This window comes from Enhydra lutris, unplaced genomic scaffold (assembly GCF_002288905.1).
Source record: "Enhydra lutris kenyoni isolate GAN:26980312 unplaced genomic scaffold, ASM228890v2 scaffoldscaffold30, whole genome shotgun sequence".
NCBI classification, from domain to species: domain Eukaryota; kingdom Metazoa; phylum Chordata; class Mammalia; order Carnivora; family Mustelidae; genus Enhydra; species Enhydra lutris.
This window is the reverse complement of record NW_019154114.1, coordinates 4,170,915-4,185,966: the sequence shown is the minus strand read 5'-3', so window position 1 is coordinate 4,185,966 and position 15,052 is coordinate 4,170,915. Positions and strand designations below refer to the sequence as shown.

At 40.3% G+C, this 15,052-nt stretch overlaps 1 protein-coding gene across 2 annotated transcripts in view; it reads right to left on the bottom strand.

The window, feature by feature from the left end:
* LOC111152864 (core-binding factor beta subunit) overlaps positions 1-15,052 on the bottom strand; it is a 64,385-nt gene that overhangs the window by 22,973 nt on the left and 26,360 nt on the right. For both annotated transcript variants that reach the window (XM_022511554.1, XM_022511556.1), the window contains exon 4: positions 4,566-4,682. In XM_022511554.1, the coding sequence (XP_022367262.1) occupies positions 4,566-4,682 (117 nt within the window). The remainder of the gene's footprint in view (positions 1-4,565; positions 4,683-15,052) is intronic.

Below are 15,052 nucleotides of genomic sequence, written 5' to 3'. Positions count from 1 at the left end.
GAGCAGTTTGCAATTTCTATTACTAGTGCTGCTACAAGTCCAGTACATATCTCTTAATGAATTTTGTATTCAATCCCTTTGCACACCATGACTTAGACTACAACGACTGGATCACAGGTATATGTAATTTGCAGTTTTAGTATGTATTGCCAGTTTTCCAAGTGTTAGGTCAATTTGACGTAACCAACACACCACCTATTGTTCCATATCCTTGCCAACACTAGTCAGAAGTACTCTGAATAAAGGCAAAAAGACAATACTGGTGAAAATACTTCAGCTGAAATACTCACAAACTTTAATTAAAATGGAATTGTGACCATATTGTTTATCTCTTAGCTTACCAGGTACCAGATACCTCAGTATCTGTTAAAGAATACTGTCCTTATACAGCAGACAGAGAAAACAAACAAGCTCTCTTGTGTATCTCTTCTTATCAGGACACTAATCCTATCATATCCGGGCCCCACTCTTATGACCCTCATTTAACCTTAGTTACCCCCCATAAAGGTCCTATCTCCAAATACAGTCACATTGGGGAGTTGAGGCTTTAACATATGAATTTTGGGGGAACACAAATATTCAACCCATAACAGATGTAAGCAGTGGGGTTAGGATTCATAATTGTATGACAATGAAGCCCCCATTCCTAACTTGTACATATCTGACAGATGATTTTGGGATAGGGAAGGTTATACAGAAGTGCTCACTGCTGATTCAATGTTTGGAGTCTCCTGCTTTAAAATTTTTACATTGTGTAAGACCTGTTATTCTATTAGTTTATAATCACAACAGATGGTACTAACTTTGTAATGACAAAGCTCAGTTTATAGACTGGGGAAACAAGACTTGGAAAATTCTAAGTATGGAAGATACGGTGGATTAAACTTAAAACTTTATCATTTTCACAAAATACTTCAGTTTTAGAAATCAATTAAGTCTGAAATTTTACTTTATATAAATGTAATCTGCCATATCACTTCTTACAGAAACAGCCTTCTAAATTGAGGATTATTTACTATTTTTCTGAAAGAGTTGGTAACTCCTTATCTCTGTAGAAGTCAAAATAGCAGGGATTCTTCCTTCCTTTCTTTCTTCCTTCGGCTCAGGTCATGATCTCAGGGTCCTGGAATCAAGCCCCACATCGGGCTCTAGCCCCACATCGGGCTCTCTGCTCAGCAGGGAGCCTGCTTCCTCTTCTCTCTCTGCCTGCCTCTCTGCCTATTTGTGATCTCTGTCAAATAAATAAATAAAATCTTAAAAAAAAAAAGATTTGACAGGGAGAGACACAGTGAGAGAGGGAACAGAAGCAGGAGGAGTGGGAGAGGGAGAAGCCGGGCTTCTTGCTGAGCAGAGAGCCTGATGCAGGGCTTGACCCCAGGATCCTGGAATCAGGACCTGAACCGAAGGCAGATGCTTTACCTCTGAGCCACCCAGGTGCCCCAGCAGGGATTCTTTCTTAAGAATTTTAATTCTGTTCCGTATTTATTTATTTATTACTTATTTTTAAAGTAATCTCTATACCTAACATGGGGCTTGAACTCACAACCCCAAGATCAAGAGTCACATGTTCTACCAACTGAGCCAGCCAGGCACCCAAGAATTTTAATTTTGAATTTTAATTTTTTACTAGGAAGGTTCTGGGTTCTGATCCTCAGTAAGAAAATTCTCACATTTCTATATATGGAGAGCATAGGAAAAGACAACAGAAAGAAACAACAAAAAGAGAACTCCTTTTTATTCTTGTCATTATTTTAACTTCATTAAAATAATTAATATAAAACAATCCAAAGAAATCAACATCTACTAATAATCGGATATTTTTACATGTTCTTTTAGCATTTTGAATGTCACTGTCATCCCACTACCTTCTGGCTTGCACAATTTCAAAAGACAAGTTAGTTGTTAATCTTATGGCTCCCTTTCATGTGTTGAGTCCTTTTTAATTCTACTTTTGAGATTCTTTTTCAGAATTTGACTGTGATGCATCTAGGTGTGGATTTCTTTGTTTTCATACAACTTGAAGTTCACTGAACTTCTTGGATATGGAAATGAATATTTTTCGGGGCACCTGGGTGGCTCAGTGGGTTAAAGCCTCTGCCTTCGGCTCAGGTCATGATCTCAGGGTCCTGGGATCGAGCCCCGCATCGGGCTCTCTGCTCATCGGGGAGCCTGCTTCCCCCTCTCTCTCTGCCTGCCTCTCTGCCTACTTGTGATCTCTCTCTGTCAAATAAATAAAATCTTAAAAAAAAAAAAAAGAAATGAATATTTTTCAAACAATTTGGACATTTTCACCAGTTATTATTTCTTTCTCTCTCTTTTTTTTTAAGATTATTTATTTATTTATTTGTCAGAGAGAGAGCAGGAGCACAGAGAGCTGCAAGCAGAACAGGCAGAGCGAGAAGCAGGCTCCCTGCTGAGCAAGGAGCCCAATGTGGGACTCGATCCCAGGACCCTGGGATCATGACCTGAGCTGAAGGCAGATGCTTAACCAAATGAGCCACCCAGGTATCCCACACCAGTTATTATTTCTTAAACTGCCTCCTCCTCCTTCTGGAACTTACATCACATATACATATTGGTAGGCACGCTGCTGTTCCATAGTATCTTAGACTCTTTGCTTTTCTTTTTGTTCTTCCGACTGGATAATTTCCATTAATCTATGTTCAAATTCACTACTTCTTTCTTCTGCCAGCTCAAATCTGCTGTTGAGTCATCTCCCTATTGATATTCTCCATTTGGTAAGTCATTGCCATCATAATTCTCCTTTAATTATTTAAAGGAAGAATTTTCCTATAATTCTTTGAACTGATAAATAATTGCTTTTAGGGCTTTGTCACTAAGAACAAACAACTGGGGTCCCCCAAAGGTAGCTTTTTTTTTTTTTTTTAAAGTTTATTTATCTGACAGAGAGAGCATAAGCAGGGGGAGCAGCAGGCACAGGGAGAGGGAGAAGTAGACTCCCTGCTGAGCAGAGAGCCCAGCGTAGAGCTCAAAGGACACTAGGATCATGACCTGAGCTGAAGGCAGCCACTTAACCAACTGAGCCACCCAGGTCCCCTGAAAATGGAACATTTTAGATAATATGCTATAGCAATTCTGAATTCTGACTCCTGACTCCACTGTGTTGTTGCTATTTTTATGTGTTTAGTGAGTTACCTGGACTTTTTTTTTTTTTAACCTGGACTAATTCTGTAGAATTTGTATCCCCAGTAATGTTTAGCCTCTGGTGTCATTGCTTAGTTTTGTTTTGTTTTGTTTTCTTCTTAGGCCTAACTTCCTAGGGGGTTGCCCTGGGTTATCCTAACTTAATGATCAGGCAATGACTGTTCAGGGGTTTTGCTTAAACACCTTGAGCCAACAGGCTTCTGTCTTTTGTCACTGGATCTGTGTGCAGCTTCAATACTTCCAAAGTGCAGGGAGTTCATCACTCTATGTACCCTATGTACACTAGTAGCTTGCAAGGGCCCACTTTGTTCTCTCCTGAATGGGTGCTGCCTCACACATCCACATAGTCTTCTGAACCACGAGAAGTATGTGTGATTTTATTAGGGCCCACTTTAGTGGCCCATTTCCCTAGATCTCTCTGATAAATTTCTGGCTAGTCTGCCATTTGGTTGCTTCCCACAACATCTGCCTTCTTAGAAGGTTTGCCATAAACCTCTATTGTTTTTGATACCATCCCTGGGCATGGGTTTTTTCCAAACGCTGCTCTAAATAAAGTCAGCTCCTTCTGATAGGACGGCAGAGCTGCCAGTCTTCATGGCTTGCCCTGCCTGCCTTGCCTGAGAGACCAGAGAGATGAGGGAAGGGATGGAAGTGCTCACTACTAAAACACCACAGACTGGGGCGCCTGGGTGGCTCAGTGGGTTAAAGCCTCTGCCTTCAGCTCAGGTCATGATCCCAGGGTTCTGGGATCGAGCCCCACATCAGGCTCTCTGCTCCACGGGGAGCCTGCTTCTCCCCGCACCCACCTGCCTCTCTGCCTACTTGTGATCTCTGTCTGTCAAATAAGTAAATAAAATCTTAAAAAGTAAATTAATTAAAAATAAAATATCACACACTATCAGGTCCTTACTGAAATTCAATAGCTTTGTTTGAATAAATGCCTCTCAATGTATGGCCTTTGGTTAATTTCCATAGACCTTAATTTTTTTTTTTTCTTAAACAATTTTGTCCACTTTAATCATTGCTTTTTGGGGAGATGATTTGCCAAACTCCTCCCCCTGAGCCACTCCAGAAATTCTGTACTTCATTTTGAATTGTTTTTTCCCAGAACAAATATTAGAGGTCAAGAACAAATATTAAACAGAACCATGTACTGGACTTGGAAGTGCCCCACTGAGCAGATAGGAATAATCCAATGAAATTTAGAACCACTGAAGGAAAAACTTCCCCAAACCTGAACCAAAATGGGTCTCAACATCTGTCTTTAGAATTCTTCAATCCTACTTGAACATGACTTGTTATACTTACTGTTAAAGATGGGGTAAAACAGATACACAGATGAAGGCAAGATTAGTGGTACAGAAAGGGACTGTGCTCAGTGGAGCCTGACGTCACCCTACCTGGGCTCGCTCCTCATCAAACTCCAAGCAGCCCATACCATCCAGTCTCTGGAGGTCAATCCAGCCTTTCCAGATAACACAGACTCCATTCAGAATCATGGGAGCCTTCAAATACACCTAAGACACAGAAAAAAAGGACAAAAACCAATGATAAGCCATCACACACATAAGAAATAAAGTATAAGCTTACTAAGGAAACCTGTGGTTTTCTTAGGGGGAAAAAATGAATACAATTATAAAGTTAAGAATTGTAGGGGCATGTGGGTGGCTCAGTCAGTTGAGCATCCAACTCTTGGTTCTGGCTCAGATCATGATTTCAGAGTTGTGGGATTGAGCAGTACGTCAGGCTCCAGGCTCAGAAGAGAATCTGCTTGGGATTCTCTTTCTCCCCCTCTGCCCCTCCCTCTCACTTGCTCATGCTCTCATTCTCTAAAATAAATAAATCTTTTTAAAAAAGGACTTTATTTCTTATCACAATTCTTTCAAATTGTTTTCTAAGATTTTATTTATTTATTTGAGAGAGTGAGAGAGAGACAGAGAGAGCATAAGCTGGGGGAAGGCAGAGGGACAAGCAGAGTCCCCAGTGGGCAGGGACCCTGCCATGGGACTTAATCCCAGGACCCTAAGATCATGACCTGAGCTGAAGGTAGATGCTTAACCAACTGAGCCATCCAGATGCCCCTCAAATTAGCTTAAAAAAAAAAAAAGTTATGCAGATTTTGTAAAAAGTGTAGTAAAATGATACTTGAAGTAGGTTCTTCCAGCTGAAGCTAGGACAATCAGGTACTTTGCCTTGATTTTTGAACCTTGGGTAAAAAGCTATAAAGATGGAAAACTGGGGGCGCCTGGGTTGCTCAGTGGGTTAAGCCGCTGCCTTCAGCTCAGGTCTTGATCTCAGGGTCCTGGGATCAAGTCCCGCATCGGGCTCACTGCTCAGCAGGGAGCCTGCTTCCTTCCTTTTCTCTACCTGCCTCTCTGTCTACTTGTGATCTCTCTATGTCAAATAAATAAATAAAATCTTAAAAAAAAAAAAAAAAAAAGATGGAAAACTGGAATTCACCAGCCCCTAAAGAAAGCACACACAGTTTCCCTCTACTTTGGATCCCCACTTTGGATCAGGGTCAGGTTCCTCATAGTTCCCTTCAGTTTTATAAGCTCCATCATAGCTTCCCATGAAGTAATGCTTTCTTCTTTTTTTTACTTCAGTTGGCCAGAGTTGGTTTCTACTGCTTTTAACCAAAGAAATATAAGTGATACAACATTTGTCAAATAAATATAAATAATTCTAAAGCAAAAGTCACTTTAGGTATAATTCCTAATTTCAGACCAGTTTCATTTTCAATCACCAAATTCCCACAGTGCCTGAAAATATAACTGTTCTCAAGAGCCATTAAGGATCCATCAAGGAAGGAAAGGTGCAAATGCTATCACAGGGTGAAAGTTTTATGATACAGTAAGAAATATAAGAAATTTATTACAATTCCTACAGTCCCCACTTTCCTAATACTACACTATCCTAATAGTAACTTTAGAAAAAAAGGTCTTCTCGACCTCATTTAACATGGGCTTCAGGATAAAAACCAGCACAGATTCTTATCATTTAATGCCTTAATAAGATTTTTTAAATGCAGAGAAAGCAGGACTTCCATGATTTTTCAAAACTCCAGGTTATCAACTGTATCTTTATGAATAAAGTTCTTCATTTGTCTGTATCAAATATTTTATTTCGATAATCCAAGAGCTTCTGTGAGCTAAAATTAGCATTATTTATTACTGTAATTATATAAAACTGGTTAAGACAGTCTTCACTCTTAGGAAAAGCTGGAAGCATCACCTTTTTCTTTATTCAATTCAGCAATTTCTTCAACAATCTTGGGGCATTCTTGTTTTTCGAGAGGTTTAATAAGAATAACTGACTGTCAATAATTGTAAATATGCTCAAAAATGACAACTGAGACATCTGTAAAATAAAACCTACAAGATTTATGCCATCTTAATACACATTTTTGTCATTCCCCTCTACTACTAAACACAGCTTTTTTTCTTGGTTAAAGGCTCCAGGCTGAACTAATTTCTATTTATAATGGGAAAAAAGCGCAAAACATAATGTTCCATTTCTCCTCCCATTTGGACCAAGGGAAACAGTCTACAGTTACAGCTGAAACCGTTTAACCACACATTTCCTTTTGTTCTGATAAGTACTCATTCTCTTCCACATTGTGAATTTAAAACTCCACTAATATGTACCTCATCAAACAAGTGACTAAGACGATCTCATTTTCAACACCTCACAAAACCTAAAAACAATATCCCTCCTCACCATCTATCAATATAAGTCCACTTAACACATCTTGTGATCAAGATCTCCACCTACTCTTTCTAGCAGGGGTAGGGTGCCATACAGTGAGGGTGTAACATTTCACCTACCAAGTACTTCATTAGTTTAAATTCTCACACTAATCATGAAGAGAGTTCTTCTATTCTACCTTCAAGATCAGATTCTACGTTCTTCATCAGGAATTTATATCTTTGAGGGTCAATGATTCCATAATCCAGTTTATTCATATTAATTCTATAGTCAAAAATATTTTCCTTATGAAATTACTGAATTTTTTTAAAGCCCATTTATTACTTCTTTATAAAAGTTCCTTCATGACAAAGAAAGCCAATAATCTGGGTTTTTTTTTTTTTTTTTAAGATTTTATTTATTTATTTGACAGAGAAAGAGAGAGGGAGGGAGAGAGAAAGTGCACAAGCAGGGGACGTGGCAGGCAGAGGGAGAGGAAGAAGCAGGATCCCTACCAAGCAGGGAGCCCAATGTGGGGCTCAGTCTCGGGACCCTGGGATCATGACCTGAGCCAAAGGCAGATGCTTAACTGAGGCACCCAGGCACCACAACCATTTATCTGTTTTGGTAAATTCCTAAATGGATTCAGAAAGTGATTACAATTCTTAGTCAAGGCTTATGCCTGGAATCATATATAAAATAATATTTAGATGATCCTGGTGGTTTATTTAGATGTTCACCTTCAAATAAAGAGTTTTATATGTAGATCTTCAAATGTTTGGCACTTTCATACATTCATGAATACCTAACCTCAAAGTATGAAGAAAATAAAATTCTGTCTCATAACAGTTTGCCATTTTGTAATTTAAAAATGCCATTTAAACATTAAAGTACCTTCACTGAAAATAATGATGACTTATTTCCAACAGTGAAAAGAAAATATATTACTAGAATGTGACCTCAGGATTAAACCCATTGCCCTGGAATAATTAAACATTTTATACAAAATGTATTCCATAAAGTCTTTAAAGGTATTACACAGATTCAGCTAATCACACACAAAAACAACAAAATAGCCTGCTTATCTTTCCAAAAGTAAAGTGTCCGAGAATGTGAGACTTCACACAAAGTGAAAAGTGAATACAGCACCACATTCTGTGTTTTCTTGGGGAAATAAGGTAATAGTATTACATAATTTTTAATCACATCAAGCTCTTATTATCACTAAGTGCTAGGTTCTATTCAGTCCAAATGATACATAATAGCACCTTATTCTCACATTCTGTAGCCCTAAGTACCTCATCACTGTGGCAGCAGAGCTTCAGCAAAAACACGTATGTAGGGGCGCCTGGGTGGTTCAGTGGGTTAAAGCCTCTGCCTTCGGCTCAGGTCATGATCCCAGGGTCCTGGGATCGAGCCCCAAATCGGGCTCTCTGCTCAGCAGGGGGCCTGCTTCCTCCGCTCTCTCTGCCTGCATCTCTGCCTACTTGTGATCTCTGTCAAATAAATAAATAAAATCTTAAAAAAAAAAAAAAGAACATGTATGTACTGCCAACTGGGGCATTATCTACACACTGGGATACGATTCAGATATAAAAAGTAATAAATCGGGGACACCTGGGTGGCTGGCTCAGTTGGTTAGGCAGCTGCCTTCGGCTCGGGTCATGATCCCAGCGTCCTGGGATCGAGTCCCACATCGGGCTCCTTGCTCGGCAGGGAGCCTGCTTCTCCCTCTGCCTCTGCCTGCCACTCTGTCTGCCTGTGCTCACTCACTCTCTCTCCCTCTGTCTCTGACAAATAAATAAATAAAATCTTAAAAAAAAAAAAAAAAAGTAATAAATCAGGGCGCCTGGGTGGCTCAGTGGGTTAAGCCTCTGCCTTCGGCTCAGGTCATGATCCCAGGGTCCTGGGATCGAGTCCCGCATCGGGCTCTCTGCTCAGCAGGGAGCCTGCTTCCCCCTCTCTCTCTCTCTGCCTGCCTCTCTGCCTACTTGTGATCTCTGTCAAATAAATAAATAAAATCTTAAAAATAAATAAATAAATAAAAACAAAAAGTAATAAACAGGAGCGCCTGGGTGGCTCAGGTGTTGGGCATCTGCCTTTAGCTCAGGTCGTGATCCCAGGGTCCCGGAATCAAGCCCCACATCGGACTCCCTGCTTGGCAGGAAGCCTGCTTCTCTCTCTCCCACTCCCCCTGCTTGTGTTCCCTCTCTCAGTGTGTCTTTCTCTGTCAAATAAATGAATAAAAATCTTAAAAAAGGAAAAAGGAATAAATACTGATACATGGTACATGGATGAATCTTGAAAACATCATGTTAACTGAAAAGAAACCAGGAAAAGGCCACATATTACAGGATTCCATTTATTTGAAATGTCCAGAACAGGCAAATACAGAGAGAAAAAGAAGGGAGAGTAGTGACTGCCAAGGCCTGGGGGCAAGGGGGCAATGAGTGATTGCTAATGGTACAGGATTTCTTTTGGGGGTGATGAAAATGTTTTGGAATTCAGGAGTGGTAATGGTTGCACAACCCTGTGAATATGCTAAAAATCCTGGAATTGTACACTCTAAAAACATGAATTTTATGGCATATGAATTTCACCTCAATAAAGTTATTATAGGTGATAGGTGTTACACAGGTGATATCTATAAGATATAGAAATCAATTTTTGAGTAGGCAGTTGCATATAGGATTCTAGCACTCTGAGAAGATATGGACTGATGATGCAAATCTGGCAGCCACCAATAATACAGTGGTATTTAAATCCAAGAGAGAGGAAGAGATTCCTCCCAAGCAGTAAGTAGAAGGAGAAAGGAAGAGGGCCCAGGAAGAACTGTGAGGAAATCCAACCTTTATATGCTGGGTAGAAGAAAAGAACCCAGCAAAGCCAGCCAGCTATGAATTATCAGTGAGTAGAGAGAAAAACATTAAGGAACCTAGTGGCTAAAGGTTAAGTTATAGGCCCCCAAGTAAAAATTTCCCCTTGCACTGGATTCATCAGATAGCTAAGTATTGTGTTACAGGATCTTACGTCACTCTTAACTTTTAGCAATGCTTTTATTTAAAGTAAGAGCTAAATGGAGTTCAAAGAACCTACGGGACTTTGGGTTTATGGCTAAGTTCCAAAAAGACTAGAAACATCTTGAAATTCTATGTAAAAATGTATGGGTTTGAGCGCATGTGCATTTTTCTATAGAAGTTCACCACTTTCATCAGATTCTCAAAAGGGGGTACAAAGCAAAAACGATTCAATCGTGACAGTAAAAACTTCATTCTTCCTCTTCCCTCAGAGGCAGCAAGATCTTTGTAGCACAGAGCCTGTGAGATGATAAATTCCCTTCATCTAGTAAATGGGCCAAATTTCCTAAATAGGTAAAAATTTGTTAACCTGTGTTTTAAAATGTAAATGTCAGAGAAAGGGTATGAGAACCCAGCCTTCTCATTTACCAACGTGCACTAAAGAGTTCTATCTCTGAGAGTCTGGAGTCTACTTATTCCGAGAATATCTAAATTTGGAATAAGAAATGGCATCCTCAAGGGGCGCCTGGGTGGCTCAGTCAGTTAAGCCTCTGCCTTCAGCTCAAGTCATGACCTCAGGGTCCTGGGATAGAGCCCCACATTCGGCTCCCCCGCTCAGCAGGAAGCATACTTCTCCCTCTCCCACTCCCCCCGCTTGTGTTCCCTTTCTCTCTGTCAAATAAATAAATAAATTAAAATCTTAAAAAAAAAAAAAAAAGGGAAGTGGCACCCTCGATTGCCCTTTCTTCTACAATACGAACATATTTATAGAAGTTTAGTGTTTCTAGCACCTAGGTAGCTGTGCTGATAATAGAAATTGAGGCTACAACGGAACAGCAGAAAGAGCTACCTTTTCTAGGTGACTTTAAAGAAAATAATTTTAAGATAATAGAAACACAGATTTGCAAACAACATTCCCATGCACAGGAGTGCTAAGCCATAAAATCAATAAACAAAAACTAAGTATCAAAGCTCTTTTTTTTTTTTTTTAAGATTTTATTTATTTATTTGTCAGGGACAGAGGGAGAGAGAGCAAGCGAGCACAGGCAGACAGAGAGGCAGGCAGAGGCAGAGGGAGAAGCAGGTTCCCTGCCGAGCAAGGAGCCCGATGTGGGACTCGATCCCAGGACACTGGGATCATGACCTGAGCTGAAGGCAGCCGCTTAACCAACTGAGCCACCCAGGCGTCCCAGTATCAAAGCTCTTAACAAAAACCGAAACAGATACTTCACCCTCAAAAACCCATTTTGATTGGAAGGAATATTTCACTTCTCTGTAGTAAATTGCTAGAGCTTAAACACTTATGACTCGTACCTAGAAATTGAGTTATTAGAGAAAATAGTTGAGGGAATAACCAGCCTCTTAAGTCCTCAGTAAATATTTGAATAATGATTAATAGAAGAGGAGAAGGGGCGCCTGGGTGGCTCAGTGGGTTGAGCCGCTGCCTTCGGCTCAGGTCATGATCTCAGGGTCCTGGGATCGAGCCCCGCATCGGGCTCTCTGCTCGGCAGGGAGCCTGATTCCTCCTCTCTCTCTGCCTGCCTCTCTGCCTGCTTGTGATCTCTGTCTGTCAAATAAATAAATTAAAAAAAAAAAATAGAAGAGGAGAAATAGAGGGGAATTTAGAAATGGTTTCTTGTAGCTTCCCTCTAATCTCAATTTGAAAAGATCCACCTTATTTAACAAATGTTTACTACCTATCATTTTGTATAAGTTATTATCATCCAGGGCAGTGGGACTATACCAGGAATTTTAAAGAGGTGTACATCCTACCACCCAAAGACTCCCACATCAGTTAACAGTCTTTAATAAGGGCTGAATACACAAAAAGAGAACTGTAAGAATTAAAATCAAATTCACCCCTTACATATAAGTAGGATTCATTTAATTCTGAAGGTAAATGGAATATATCAATGATAGTAAAATTTTAAGAAGTCTGAATCCATCAGCTTTCCAACATCCTTTTAAAGACTGCAGTTCAGGGGTGCCTGGGTGGCTCAGTGGGTTAAGCCTTCAACTCAGGTCATGATCTCAGGGTCCCAGATCGAGCCCTGCATCCGGCTCTCCGCTCAGCATGGAGCCTGCTTCCCCCGCCCCACTCAACCTGCCTCTGTGCCTACTTGTGATCTCTCTCTGCCAAATAAATAAATAAAATCTTAAAAAAAAAAAAAAGACTGCAGTTCTTTTTTTTTTTTTTAAGATTTTATTTATTTATTTGACAGAGAGAGATCACAAGTAGACAGAGAGGCAGGCAGAGAGAGAGAGAGAGAGGAGGAAGCAGGCTTCTTGCTGAGCAGAGAGCCCGATGTGGGACTCGATCCCAGGACCCCGAGATCATGACCTGAGCCGAAGGCAGCGGCTTAACCCACTGAGCCACCCAGGCGCCCCAAGACTGCAGTTCCAATAAACTTGCCTTTAAATGACTGAAGATTATCTACCTGAAAAATCCGAGATACTCGGGGCACCTGGGTGGCTCAGTGGGTTAAACCTCTGCCTTCGGCTCAGGTCATGATCTCAGGGTCCTGGGATGGAGCCCTGCATCAGGTTCTCTGCTCAGCAGGGAGCCTATTTCTCCACCCCCCCTCTCTGCCTGCCTCTGTCTGCCTCTCTGCATACTTGTGATCTCTGTCAAATAAATAAATAAAATCTTTAAAAAAAAAAATCCAAAATACTCAACTGAAAAACTAAATGAAATAATGAATTCAGCCAAGTGACTTGTTATAAAAATATACAAAAACCAACAACTTTCTTATATTACAATAGCAACTCTTTGGAAAGTAAGATGGGAAAAAAAGCTATTTTAAAATAGCAATAGAAGTATCAACTAAGAATGAATTTTGTTTTGGAGTTTTTTTTAAAAGATTTTATTTATTAAAAAAAAAAGATTTTATTTATTTATTTGACAGAGACAGCAAGAGAGGGAACACAAGCAGGGGGAGTGGGAGAGGGAGAAGCAGCAAGCTTCCAGTCAAGCAGGGAGCCCCACACAGGGCAGGATCCCAGGACCCTGGGATCATGACCTGAGCCGAAGGCAGACACCTAATGACTGAGCCACCCAGGCGCCCCTACAAGTCCTTAATAAATGAAAAAGACAACATTTCAAATCAATGGTAAAAGAATATTTAGCCAGTGGAAATGAGAAAACTGGCTAACCATTTGGAAAAAAATGAGTTAAGGGGTGCCTGGGTGGCTTAATCAGTTAAATGTCATGATCCTGGGATCCTAGGATTGAGCCCCATGTTGGGCTCTCTGCTCAGCAGGGAGTCTCCTCCTTCTGCCCTCACTTTTGTGTGTTTTCTCTCTCAAAGAAATAAAATCTTTAAAAAAAAATTTAAAACAGGGGTGCCTGGGTAGCTCAGTGGGTTAAAGCCTCTGCCTTCGGTTCAGGTCATGATCCCAGCATCCTGGGATCGAGCCCCACATCGGGCTCTCTGCTCAGTGGGGAGCCTGCTTCCCCCTCTCTCTCTGCCTGCCTCTCTGCCTACTTGTGATCTCTGTCTGTGAAATAAATAAATAAAATCTTTTAAAAAAAAATTTAAAACAAAAAAAATGAGTTTTAAACCAGATAAAGGGGCACCTGGGTGGCTCAGTTGTTGGGTGTCTGCCTTTGGCTGGGGTCATGATCTCAGCATCCGGGGAATGAGCCCCATATAAGGCTCCCTGATTGGAGGGGAGCCTGCTTCTCCTTCTCCATCTCCCCTCTGCTTGTTCTCCCTCTCTCACTATCTCTATCATAAATAAAATCTTAAAAATAAAATAAAACAAGATAAATAAAATGGTAAAAAATGTTCACTAACAATCAAATCTATTAAATTAAAACAAGATAACTACATCTAAACAAATACAAACATTTTTTTAAAAAATGTCTACGAGGCAAGAAACCAAGGTTCTACTACTTTGTCAGGGAGAGTTTAAACTGGTTAACAATTCTGGGAAGGCATTTTTTTTTTTTTTTTAGCAGTATCTGAATTTTCCTTTGACTCAATAATGTCATGCCTATGAATATATCCTAAAATTTAATCACAAATGTAAGCAAAGTACAAGGATGCTCACTGATAAGGGTTGTTTTTTTTTTTAATACAATTTTTTTTTTTAAAGATCTTATTTACTTGACAGAAAGAAACACAGTGAGAGAGGGAACATAAGCAAGGGGAGTGGGAGAGGAAGAAGCAGGCTTCCCGCTGAGCAGGAAGCCCAATGCAGGGCTTGATCCCAGGACCCTGGGATCATGACCTGAGCCAAAGGCAGATGCTTAACGACTGAGCCACTCAGGTGCCCCAAGGGTTTTTCTTTTAATTATGGCAAAAGATTAGAGATAACTTAGCTGTCCAACATTTTACTGTGTTCAATGTTAACGAATCAATAATAAATATTAAACAAGTTGTCCTTAAACAGAAACACACATGAAACAAGATTAGATATTGGGTGACTGAGGAATATGTTGTGACCAGGGGCTTGCAGGAACCTAACTCTGTGACATCTCTGGTAGAAACTGTTCAATACTAATTCAGTGTCTGCACCCACTTTATAGAAGATAACTACCATAAATAATGAGAATCAACTATAATTATTTTCTTTTTTAAATTAATTAATGTATTTATTTGTTTTTAAAGATTTTATTTATTTGACAGAGAGAGACACAGCGAGAGAGGGAACACAAACAGGAGGAGTGGGAGAGGGAAAAGCAGGCCTCCCGCCAAGCAGGGAGCCCAGCGCAGGGCTTGATCCCAGGACCCTAGGTTCATGACCCGAGCTAAAGGCAGACACTCAACAACTGAGCCTTCTAGGTACCCCATAATGTATTTATTTTTTAAATTAGCTCCATGCCCAATGTGGGGCTTGAACTCACAACCCTGAGATCAAGAGTCACATGCTCTACTGAGCCAACTGTAATTATTTTTTATTTTTATTTTTATTTTTTTTTTAATTTTTTTTTTTATTTATTTACTTGACAAAGACCACAAGTAGGCAGAGAGGCAGAGAGAGAGAGAGAGAGAAGAGAGGGAAGCAGGCTTGCCGCTGAGCAGAGAGCCTGATGCAGGGCTCGATCCCAGGACCCTGAGATCATGACCTGAGCCGAAGGCAGAGGGTTAACCCACTGAGCCACCCAGGCGCCCCTGTAATTATTTTTTAAAATAAAGGAATATTATCACTATTCTTAGCCCCAAGACAGTACAGGAAGA